This window comes from Carassius auratus, chromosome 45 (genome assembly GCF_003368295.1).
Source record: "Carassius auratus strain Wakin chromosome 45, ASM336829v1, whole genome shotgun sequence".
NCBI classification, from domain to species: Eukaryota; Metazoa; Chordata; class Actinopteri; order Cypriniformes; family Cyprinidae; genus Carassius; species Carassius auratus.
The window spans coordinates 6,372,303-6,384,434 of NC_039287.1; the positions used below are offsets into that span (position 1 = coordinate 6,372,303).

The window sequence follows — 12,132 nt, forward strand, 5'->3', positions numbered from 1 at the left end:
TGTGTGCATCTGGCTGTTCTGGAGAAGGGATTTGTTGAAGGATTATTTGCACTTTCTCTGAATCTAGCAGCACATCCATTTTTGTTGTTGTGTAACATGAGAGTAAAACGCAAAGGGTGACATATGAATGTGAATGTCAGACTACTGCTTCATCATGCACTGTTGTTTCTGATATTACACATTGTAAAGTGTTAGGACAGAAGGTAGCGTAGAGATATTCTTATTATGACACAAAATATATTGTTCTGGTGACGGTTGGGTGTTCTTAAAAGTTTTCTGGCTGTAGTCAAAAGTGTGCCTCTGTAAGATGTTCACACTAATAATGTACAGTGTACAGAAGACCAGTCTATGATGCTGTATGGCAGCAATATGAGCTCCTGGCTGTAATGCAGACCAGAGGCTTTTGGACATGCGTTAAAACAATAAAACTTCATGAAATGTCTTTTAGAGGGATGCATAAAATTACGTAACTTTTTCCAGCTTATGCATGCAAACATCTCTGCTCTGTTCTCTGTACCACCCCATTACCCTTTTTTACAGACACTTATAAGCACGCTGTGACCCACAGTGCCCTGGGTGAATGAAGAGCTTGGTTTGATTTGAGTGGAATAATGCAGTCATATCAGTGAGCTGACAGACCTGGCTGTTTTTCTACTTTATTATTAGTTTGCTTTTATTAATGGCGGTTTTTATCAACTCTGCAAAGGTTGCTAAATATGTTTGGATGAAGCGGCTGTATTAAAGCAGCTTGTGTTCCAGGAGAGGTTGTTAAACTCATCGTAACAGAAGGGTCGACAGCAGTTCATGGAGTTTTCTGTTGTCTGTGTGGTTTTGTGACCGTGAGTGTGTTGTCTGTAGTTGTCTATGAGGCAGTAGAAGCAGGAGTGATTTCGAGCTCTGCTGAACTGAAGTGAAGTGCGTGTAAGAGTGAGCGATAAAGAAGCAGAAGTGGTCTTCTGTTATTCAGTAGAATCTTCACCATCGGTGTGCAAAAATACCAAATGTTTGCCAATAGTTGCCAAGATTTCTAATTAAGAACATCAGATTTTCACACCTGTGAAATCCTGAAAGAAGTCAAAGAAAATTCAGTATCTTATAGAGGTTTTTGTCATTTTTGGCCTTTATTCCATGAAAAAGAGCAGCTTGGACACCTTGTCCTTGTTGTTTTCCGCTGAAATAGTCACATGGGTTTGGTTTGGAATGAGGGTGCATGAGTAAACTTTTATGTGGTAGAGATGCTGATTTTAATTCAGCCTTTGATAACCTTTGGTTTTCTCTTCTAGGATTGCCTCTGGAGACGCTTTCATTGGCTTTGGAGGATAATAGATCAGCATCTTTAATCAATTTGTTGCACAGAGCCACATGAATGGTGCATCTGTGTGTTCAATTGTAAAAGTGTCCTTGTTAGTTGCGCTGTAATGTGTCTGTAAGCGTTAACAGAGGAGCCAGTGGCTTTCTCTGGCTTTCATGGCTATGATGCACGTTGTCGTTCAGTTTTTTCTGCAACGGAGCAAACTGTTGCACACATACTATCGTGAAGCATGCTATTAGGGTCTCGGAAAAGACCACTGCAGACACACGTGTGCCAATTATAAACTAGCTGCACAGATCACATGGCATCTAGCCCGACACATGGATATGATGCATAACATGAGAGATTATGTTAGAACCAGCACTCTGTCTTCATGTTCTGCTATAAAGGAAATGCAGAAAACATGGTCAAGGCCCAGCAATCCTGAAAACCATAAGGTTTTCACATTACAAGAAATGGATAGTTGTCCTTTATATGCTGCACGGTTTCATATACATTTCTGCTAAGACACTTTTTTTTTACTATTAGTAATATTCTTTTTTATGTATTTTTATAATGGGTCTAATTAGCTTAAAATTTGCTGAAAATGTACTCACACATTTGGAGAAATGTAGCAGTATTGCTCACCAATGGATCCTCTGCAGTGAATGGGTGCCGTCAGAATGAGTGTCCAAATAGCTGATAAAAACATCAAAATAATCAACTGAAAAAGTAATCTTGTCTGAATCAGGAGAAAAATATGCAACAGTTAATTGATATGTTCATACTGTAAGTCATTAATTGAGTCGTGTGGATTATTGTGATGTTTTTATCAGCTGTTTGGACTCCCATTCTGACGGCACCCATTCACTGCAGAGGATCCACTGGTGAACAAGTGATGGAATGCTACATTTCTCAAAATCTGTTTGGATGAAGAAATATAATTTTTGTGTGAATTTTTATTTTATTTTCAATAATGAGTGCTATATCAGAGCATTTAGCGCCTGGTTAAACTAGAGTTGTGCAATTAATGGGAATAAAGTTTTGATCGTGATTATGGCTGCCAACGATTAACACTTTTTAATTTTTTTTTGCTTTTCTGAATTACCCTAGTATTGTGCTGATTATTGAGATTTGTGAAATTTCACTGGTATCTAAAATGTAGATGTCATGGTAAATTTATTTACATATATATTAGAGAATTTGGCCCCAAGATGTTTTCCCCAGTGAAGTTCCTCATCTTCGCCCATTTTGAACACATTTGTGTAGTAGCATTAGCTTGGCAGGATGCTGTCTGATCCAAGCTCTGTAGAGCAGTTGAGATTAACGCATGGTACATATGGCATGTTCTCGTTCTCTTTTATTTGGTTTTAAAGCAAAACTCTTTTACAGGCGAGAGAGAGAATCACTAGAACACAGTTTCTAGGAAAAGTGTTCTATTTTAAATTTATAATCTTCAGGTGAGGGTCTGTTTCAGTGTTTCGGTTTGATTTTCTAGATGTGCAACTTATGTTCTTACTAGTTACCTGGCTTGAGCTTGTAGAATTTGTGGTGGCAGTTAACTTTTTCAAAGAAACAGTCTATTCCACAATAAATTCTATCATTATTTATATCTCTAGGTCTTCACTATCCTGTATGCTGTTAGGTTTTATGAGGAACACAAAATAACTTTTCCCTCCGCAAACTTTAATGCAGTGAGTCAAAATCTGAGAACCTCTGGAGGTAATTGAGATGGGCTATTGGGAGTTCACTTTGCTTTAGTTGGGTTTGGGTTTGTTTGGACCACTCACAAAAAATCTAGTAAACCATCCCAAAAATCTTTTAGTATTATTGTCAGATGGTAACTAAAATTATTAAAAATGGTTGGATTTTAGCCCTGGTGGCATTAATTGCCCACCCATTCTGTGACATTAGTATTAAATGTATGTATTTTTAAAGTCCATATTGTACTGGCTGGAGACGTCCACATCCTTGTCAACTGAAATTCTTTCTTTGATTTCCAGCTCCCCTGTTTATGTCTGACTTTGAGTTGTGGTTATGGGTGAGCTCCAGGTTTCCAGACCAGGTGATGATATTAAGGTTCAGCTAATGTAAAGTGACTGAATGTCATATAAGGAATCCGACACGAGGCCAGTGTTTGACATAGAGTTATTCATTGGCATCCCTGCCAAGCATTTGTTCCATTACTGTTCATCTCCCATTATATAATTCATGATTCCCAGCGTGTTAAATGAATACCTCCTGAAATGGTATTAGAACAGCCTTGTTTCATTGTTTAAATTGGGTTGAATATGCATTTAAGTCCTTACAGCTATAAAGTTGCTAACTGAGTTGTTTTCAAGGCATGACAGGTTGTCCTGGTGGGTATTAGTGAGCATCTGTGCAACTGCACTCACATAGATACATCAGATCTGCTACATCTTAGAATTATGTTGCATTTTAGATACAGTAAATGCCTTTTTATAAAACATTAAAGATGGGGAACATAAAACACAGCTATGATCCCCTTTTTATTGACTCCCCACTGCTTTAAAGACTTTTGTGCAATAACAGTGCTCCCTGTGAACAGAACTGACTTTCTCCCTCCTGTTTTTGTTTGAATGTTTGAAATCTATAAAACTGAGAATCACAGAGGAGATATATATATATAATTCCCATCAAACTACTTTTCTTTTAGCTTACCTTATTTCCTCCATGAGTTTCCCTGGGTTCATTGCTTTGTACATTATTCAATCTGTCGCTGCCAAAATAAGACCGACAGTATTTGACCTAAGCCCACGGATGCTCGCCGTGGCAAAATGTTTGTTTAGAATTTGATTTGTTTTAGTGTTTTGTCTTATATTTTGGTGTGGGTCCTTTTTTTGTTTGTTTTTGTTATTTTTGTTTGTTTTGCGATTTGTATGTTGTTTTGTTTTGTCTCGTTTTATTTATGTTTGGTTTTTGTTTTGTTTTGTGTTTTACTTTTGGTGTCTTGTGTTTTGTTTTTGCATGTGTTTTTGGTTTGGATTCATGTTTTTTTGTTTTGAGCACTTTCGACTTATCTACTTTGCACCTTTTTCTTGAAAAAAAAAAAAAAACTCCCAATGAGACAGGAAGAGACCGTCTGACTAATCAACCACAGTTATTTATTTACTCTAGAAATAAGTCATTGTAAAATGCGATGACTCAAACAAAGCAGAAAATGCATGTTTTCGTAAATCCAGCCGATTAGACTGAGGCAGTTCTTGACATTTTAGTGTACGATAAGATTTAGATAACACATGGACAGTGTAATTTCTGGATGAGATCCTTCTTTAGGGTTTCCAGCCTGCATCTTTTTGGTAACAAGTCCAAATATAACTTAAGCAGCTACCCTTTGGAGCATTCAATTGAATGTTTAAAGTCATTGTTCAGGTCACTTCTACCTTAGTCTCAGAAATGCTTTACATCTTAGAAGAACGGGAATCTGCCTTTAACCTTTTAATTTGTTCTCAGAGTGGGTAGCAATTGGTTTCACTATATCTCAGTAGGTGATTTTCCTTATCACAGATGCTGAACCTTACACTTGGGGGCTCAGATTTGTTACACATGGAGAATCTGATTCAGCAGAAGTGATTTCATCTGCACATCTTGGTGGTTGTTGGTGCTGGAGACACAATGCAGAAAGCACACTTAGCTCTGTGTGTGTTGGCTCGGATATCCACATCTGTGTTTGTGTGTGTTGCTAAGCTGCTGACTCATTAAGTCACTGTTTGCCAGTGTGACCCCATGAGAGATTGCGCTTGCGTTGGTGCCGGGTTTAGGTACATTCCCATTGAACAATCGTGATGAATATGTTTGATTGTTAACTTCATTGTTCTGGAAGTCCTATCATAGAAGCTTTTCTGTGCTTTTCTTCTCACAACTGACAGGAATTAAATCTCTCTCTGTGGTTGAATGCATATCAGAGTTTGTTTTTGCAATTTAATGGTGCTAACAGCTCGTTTGTAACCGATTCTCTACTGGAAAATGTCTGAGCGTGTGGTGTAATTGTGTAATGCACGGTTGCATGATTATGGTCAGGAGTTTCCAAATGTCAATCTCCAAGCGTGGCCGATATGTCGTATATGAGACTGTCACGACGACTTTACCCTTAGACGTTTCTTAGAAGACAGAACACGTAGAGTTGAGTTGTCATGTTCGTGTTTTGGAAATGTAGCACTTCAGATTGATGCCAAATACACATTGTTAAATATTATTTCAAAAGCTTTTCCATTATTGTTCAGTCAATCAGTCACGCCATGTGAGCGAGACAGAGGACCAGCACAGTTTTCAGATGACGGACATCGGAGTCTGAGATGACTTCTGGTTTTGGATGCAAAATCAAGTGTACAAAGCTTGATTCAATCTTTTGCTATCAGATGCCCCATTAATGATGTTTTCTAGGGTCACTGCTCATGAGTGATGCTCACCGTATTTCAGGTGTCCTGAGTTGATTTGTTTTTTGTTTTTTTTTGGCATTGTAGACCATCATCCACCTCCTGCTGTGCTTGGTTGACTTGATTTGTTTCTGTCCAGTTTCCCAGTCTCAAACCAACTGGACTGTGGATTTTTTTAGTTTAGTTTTTTTACATGACTATTTTTTTGTTTTCTTGTTGTTTTTACAGGAACTCTCTAGTTGTGGCTGGAACAAGAAGGAGAAACACAGTTCAGCTCCCAACGCTGTGGCCTTCACACGACGCTTTAACCAGGTAAACTGTAGACACTTTTTTACTGTTGCCCCATTACTTGGATACAGACAGTGATTGATTAATTATAGACTTGCTTAAAATTAATCTAAAATTAACTAAGGAATAAAGCACTTTGTCAAGTGTCAGTGGCGTGTCAGGGGCATGGTGGTCATATTGTTGGCAAGTAAAAAAAAAAATCATGATGACAGCAACTTATAAAACAACACAAATTTGAACAAACAGTAACAACAAAGATTTAAGAAACGTGTAATTCTTTGGAAATAAAGGGATTTTAAAATATTAGGAAAAAATCTACAGGTCATGTAGATGTTATTTTGCTAAATAAAAGCTAAATTAAATGTTAGAATTAAAATCAAACCAAAAACATATATGATCTACCATTCAAACATTTTTCTATAAAAAAAAAGCTAAAATGGAGAAACATAATTTGCACATAACATTTTCAAACATTATAATCAGTGCATTGCACATGCATTTTGACAGTTGGTTTGGTTTTTTAAAAAGTCAAATCTTAAAAAGCAGAAAATGAGGTTTCTGAGCGGTTTGTGTTAATGATTGGCCATCAAAGTGTAGAAAAGCATTGGTGCAGGTAAATGTTTGGGTCACGAAGGGTGGAGGCCTCTCGAGTATGAGTATGTTTCTGGCCTAAATCTCTTGGCTTTATTGCCTTGGATTGGCTAGGTTGGAAAATGATGTCACCATCAAAGTTCTTGTTAACAGAATTTGGACTCTATGCACAATCTGTGATTGTATGTTACGTTCACTCCAGGTCAATGAGACAAGTGGGAAACCAAACTAGTGAGCAGGTAATGAGGATGTTTGAAAAGCTTATCGCTCCACTGAGGCCTGAGCAAAGATGTTGGCTTGATCCAGTTGGCTTTTAAAGAAATATGTGGCCCCTGCTGAGTGTGTACATGTTTCTGTGTGCAATCGTTGCTTCATAATTGGCAGACGCTGATAGTGTGTAAACAGAAGGGAATACTAGTTGATAAAAGCTTCTATTCAATGCAGAAGTTGTTTTTGCACCCTATAAGACTGAAACACACCTTCACAGACAGACTTTCTCCCCTGATAATATGGCTAGCTCTCTGTAACAAAAATGAGAATAGCAGTCAGGAATTTGTGTTGTGTTCTGTGGAAACTTTTCTTAATGTACATCCTGAAAACGGCTGTTCAGCAAACCCGCATGCTCTCGCCTGCCAGCACAAATGTACTTTCTGAAGGATGATGCCTGGAGAGTCGGGAACAAAACGTTATAAAAGGATTGGAACCTAATGTCACCTAACAGCTAAACTATATGTCTCTCTCTCTCTCTCTGGCTAGACCTTTAAACTCCCCAATTCAAAGACTCACATAAACATTTTGAGCCAATGAATTGGCCTGTCTTGCACAGATATGAAGCGTATTCATTACATTTACTCTCATGTACACAATGGAAGCAGACTCGGGTATAAAATCACACTTATGCAAACACACGCATACAGACAGACCCTACAGATTACCCACTGACAGATGTTAAAAATTAGGCACATAAGCGTATCTTTTACTGAGGGATATTTGCATAAGGTCTGTGGTGTGTGTGATGTTTTTTTGTTTCAGTCGTTCCCTCTTCTTCAGTTTGTTCTTTTGATTTTTTTTTTTAGTTGTTTTCCTTGACTTAGATGAAATAAAAGGAGCGCAGAGCTGAAATATTCTCTAATGGAGTATGTGTGGAAACGTTCTGCATGACTAGAGGCTCAAAATCAGGCTCAAAAAAATCTATTTCCTCTTTGTGTTTAATGTGTGTGTGTGTGTGTTATACAGCAGGTTTTTGCGCGGTGTATTTGTGTTTGAGTATAAATGTCTGCAGGACCATTTGCCTTTTCTCTTCATTAGTCATTACATCCTTTGCACTGGTTTGAGACGTTCCAGCTTTATCCAGAGGTTCTGTAATCCAGTCTCACAACAACACACGGGAACACACAGTAGGGGAGAGGGTGAAACAACGACCTCACTGTGTGTGTGTGTGTCCCACTATGGGACATGTGGGTAGGAATGGAGAGGGAGGTATAGCGGAAAAGAAGAGTTTGGAAAATCAACAGGAGAAATGGAAATGGGGGGCTGAGGTTGGCAGGGGCTGGAGGAGATGAAGCAGGGAAGAGAGGAAGAGAGGAAGAGTGAGGTTTCAACACTACATGTCCACAGCTGCATAACGTCTGGAGCTTAAAATACAATGTTTTTCTCATCTCCTCTCGTTCTCTTTTCTTCACTTCGTTTAATTCTGGTCATGTCTTATTTAGTCTCTTTCCCTTCTTATTCTTCTCACCCTCTTGTCTTTTCTTCTTATCTCCTCTTAGTCCATTCTCTTATTGTCTCATTCCTTCTTGTCTTGTTCTCTTTTTGTCTTTTCTCTTCTCGTCTTGTCTCAATCTTCATTAGCTCTACTCCTCTTTTCTTTATTAGTCTTCTTATGTCAGTTCTTCTCAAGCTTCTTCTCGTCTCGCTGCTTCTCTTCCAGTTTCCCGTCTCATGTCTTCTCTCTTTCTCTTCTGCACATGTTCTGGTGTTGTCTCTTGTCCTCTCAGATTCTCTCCTTCTTTTGTTTTTGTTTTCTCATCTTGCAGCTCAGGGCCTTGTCTTCCCTTTTCTCTTCTCTTGTCTGGTCTCTTCTCATCTCATTTCCGCTGACTCTCTTTTCGTCTTGTGTTCTTTTATTAAGTTCTTGTCTCTTCTATTCTTGGTTGTCACTTGTTTCAGTTGTCAGTCTCATCCCCTCTTGTCCTCTTCTTCTTTCTTCTGGTCTCTTCTCTGCATGTTCTCCTCATGCCGTCTCTTTTCATGTCAGTTCCTCTCATTCTCCACTCATCTGACCTTGTCTTCTGTCTTTTTTTTAATCCCACCTTCTCTTCTCACCTCACCCTTTATGCTCTTGTCTCTTTTCTTCCGCTCTCATCAAATTCCAAGTTTCTTCCTTCTACTCAGTTTCTTCTTGTCTCACTTAGTCTCTTTGTCTTGTCCCTCCTTATTTTGCCTCTGGTCTTGCAGTTTTGTTTCTTGTAATATGATTTTATCCCTGTCTCTTGTTCTTTAATTGTCTTCTTTTTTCTTTTTCCATGCTTGTCACCTACTCTCGTTCTCTTTTCTTCAGTTCTCATCTCTTGTTGTCTTCTTGTCTTGTCTCATCTTATTTTATTTTCTTGTTTTTATTCCCATCTAGTCCTTTTTTTATTTCCCAAACATGTTAAAGTTGAACTATAATGCAGTCTGCTGAATAATATGTGGACTATGGCAGTATGGATCAGGTGTCAATGTCTGATCGATTCTGGTTTTGTCCAATGTTAGGTGAGTTTCTGGGTGGTGAGGGAGATTCTTCATGCTCAGACTCTGAAGATCAGAGCAGAAGTGTTGAGCCTCTATATCAGAACAGCAAAGGTAAAACACACTCCATAGTAAAGCACATTTGTACTCCTTAAGCGATTATCCTAGTGGCTAACCTTCTTTCTGTCTTCCTGCAGAAACTGTGTGACATGAACAGTCTCCATGCAGTGATGGCAGTAATATCTGCTTTACAGAGCGCCCCCATCTTCAGGCTCACCAAGACCTGGGCTGTGAGTTATTTAATACACTCCTTATTAACATTTATATATTAGTTTTTTGTTGTTTTTTTTTTGTCCATATTTTTGCATAGTTTTTAAAAAAATAATTACACCAGCAGAGCCTGGCGTCAAGACATTTTATTTTATTTGTAATATTTACTTTTCTTTTTTTTTTTTTTTGTATTGTTTCAAAGCACCTTGTGTGTCCACCCCAGCTCCTGCACGTGTCCAGGCTTCTTTAGACTTGGTTTTCATGTGTGTTTATAGGTTGTGAAATTATCCATGCCTCCGACACACTCTCAGTTAGTTCCTGATGCGGGCTGGAAGCTGCAAACAAATGAATCACTATGAAACCTTGAGCTGTTTCTTTCCAATATTTTGATTGATGAACAACAAGGACACACTGTTTAGTTTTTTTCCCCTTTCAGTCTTTACTGGAATTAAAGCATGCATTTCAGTTCCCATGATACGTGATACCCTCAATTTGAATTCACTCAACAGTGGTAGCGATTTTTGTGCCCCTATAATTGACTAAACTAGCATAAAATGATGGTGCTTGAGTGAAGGTTTACTTTCTTTCTAATGATGGAAAACTTGTGTTAATGACATCCTTATAAACGAACCAGCTCGCTTTCTTTAAAGACCAAGAGACTGCACTAAACCTAAAGCTAATACCAGGGTTTCCACAAACACTCGTGCGTTTCTACTCTAAAACAGGGCAACTATCATAAAACAGACACCTGTTCACCTGGCTTTACGTAACTTCAGAACGTGTTTGCTCACAAATCATGCTCATATGTAGACGAGTGTGCTGCACTTCAATTGGTGACATTTATTAGCATTAACAACTCCAGGTTTCCTTTGTAAAATACATAAAAAATACTGCCTTTTATTGTTGCTACTGTAAAATCAACTTCAAAATCGCCAAGCGTGCCTCTTTTTCAGTGTTTGTTTATATTAGTTTTAGTTTTGCTCTCTTGGGCCAGGACAGAATTCACAAAAAACACTCAGAACAACCACCCACAAAACCCTAGCAACACATATGCAATCCTGAACGTTTTAGGAGCCACAAAACAATGCTTTGAAAGCCACCAACAACATCCTCGCACTTTGGCGGTGACCTTTGCACGGGCAAACAGTATTTATTTGTATTTTGAGAGGAACTATGGTTACCGTGGCACACTTGTCTAAGGATCATGCTATCCAGCAGCCTGGTGTATCTGTCTTTTCTTTGGAAACATTGTCTTGTCTTCAATCACAGACAGCATCCTGCTCCTCGGTTGTGTCTCTAGTGTACCATTTTCTGTCTTTTACATAACTGGAATATTCCTCTCCACCGCTTTTTCTGTCAAATCTGTGTTTTCCAAGGCCGGCTTTCCTCAGACACGACCAAACAGGATCCTATATAGTGGGCTCTGAACCTACCTTTATTTGCCATTTTTGTAATTTAATAAAACATTTTACATCTTCAGTGGAAGGAAATTTGAGCCCAAAGACATTATTTTGATAGATCTTTATTTTGATAGCCCAATCCAAGGCCTAACCTAATAGTCTTCTAATACTCTAATTAGAATTAGTTAAAATGTAGTTGCAGAGTTAAGGCACGTTCACACCAAGCACGATAACTATAAAGATAACGATAAAGATATCGTTCTAAAAATCGTTCTCAATATTAAAGAATAGCGAAGTCCACACCACAACTATAACGATAAAGGCACAGAGAAACGATATCGTTGGAATCACTTTCAGAACGATTTTTTTTTTTGATGAACGATAAAAACATTGCCAACCAATCAGAATCAATCCTGCTGTAATGAGCTCAAGAATTTAAAGCAGCAGACGCGCGTCCACGTAGAATACACAGACAAGATTGTTTGCTGGTGTGGACACTGATATCGTTATCTATATAGTTATCCTTATAGTTATCGTTCTTGGTGTAAACGGGCCTTTACTTGTATTAAGTCGAATGTCATAGTTAGCCATTTACAAACTTCCTGCTAAAAGTATTCTGGGGACACAGACCGGACGCGACATCAAGTGGTTTTTAATTTGTTTGATTTTACTGTGTTGTACTCTGTATTTCATTTCAGCACTATCAGCTTTTCCTTTGTTTGCAGAGCTCTTATTTAATCTTATCTCTGTTTGCTGCCTTTGTTTCAACCGCTTTTGAGTACATAATTAAACTAAATATTAGTTTTCCATTTTTTTCCTTCTCTTGTTTTGCTCAGGCGGAGATATTTTACACCGTCCCAAATGTGATTATGTTCACGATTGCTCTGCCAAATGGTTGATGTATGGAAAATAAACCAAAATCACATTAACTGTGAATGATAGAGATGCTGAGCACAGACGCTAAAAATCAGAGCTCTTGAGATCTGTTGTTAGAGCCTGGATTGTTTACAGCCGAGTCCATTTAGATGATTTAGAGCCTGATTTATTAAAGGTTTGTCTGTCTAGAAACACATGCTGACTCAATAAAACATATAAAAAATGTTGATGGATGTCTGAATGTTATTGTGCAGGGGTTGCTGCACTTCTGCATGTCACAGATGCTGAC

The 12,132-nt window shown here is 38.3% G+C and overlaps 1 protein-coding gene across 10 annotated transcripts in view; it reads left to right on the plus strand.

Annotated features, from left to right (window-relative positions):
* LOC113063038 (ras-specific guanine nucleotide-releasing factor RalGPS2-like) overlaps window positions 1–12,132 on the plus strand; it is a 90,297-nt gene that overhangs the window by 35,956 nt on the left and 42,209 nt on the right. For 9 of the 10 annotated variants that reach the window (XM_026233176.1, XM_026233173.1, XM_026233178.1 and 6 more), the window contains exons 6-8: window positions 5,917–6,000; window positions 9,322–9,411; window positions 9,495–9,587. In XM_026233176.1, the coding sequence (XP_026088961.1) occupies window positions 5,917–6,000; window positions 9,322–9,411; window positions 9,495–9,587 (267 nt within the window). The remainder of the gene's footprint in view (window positions 1–5,916; window positions 6,001–9,321; window positions 9,412–9,494; window positions 9,588–12,132) is intronic. The other variant, XM_026233180.1, reaches the window with a different exon arrangement.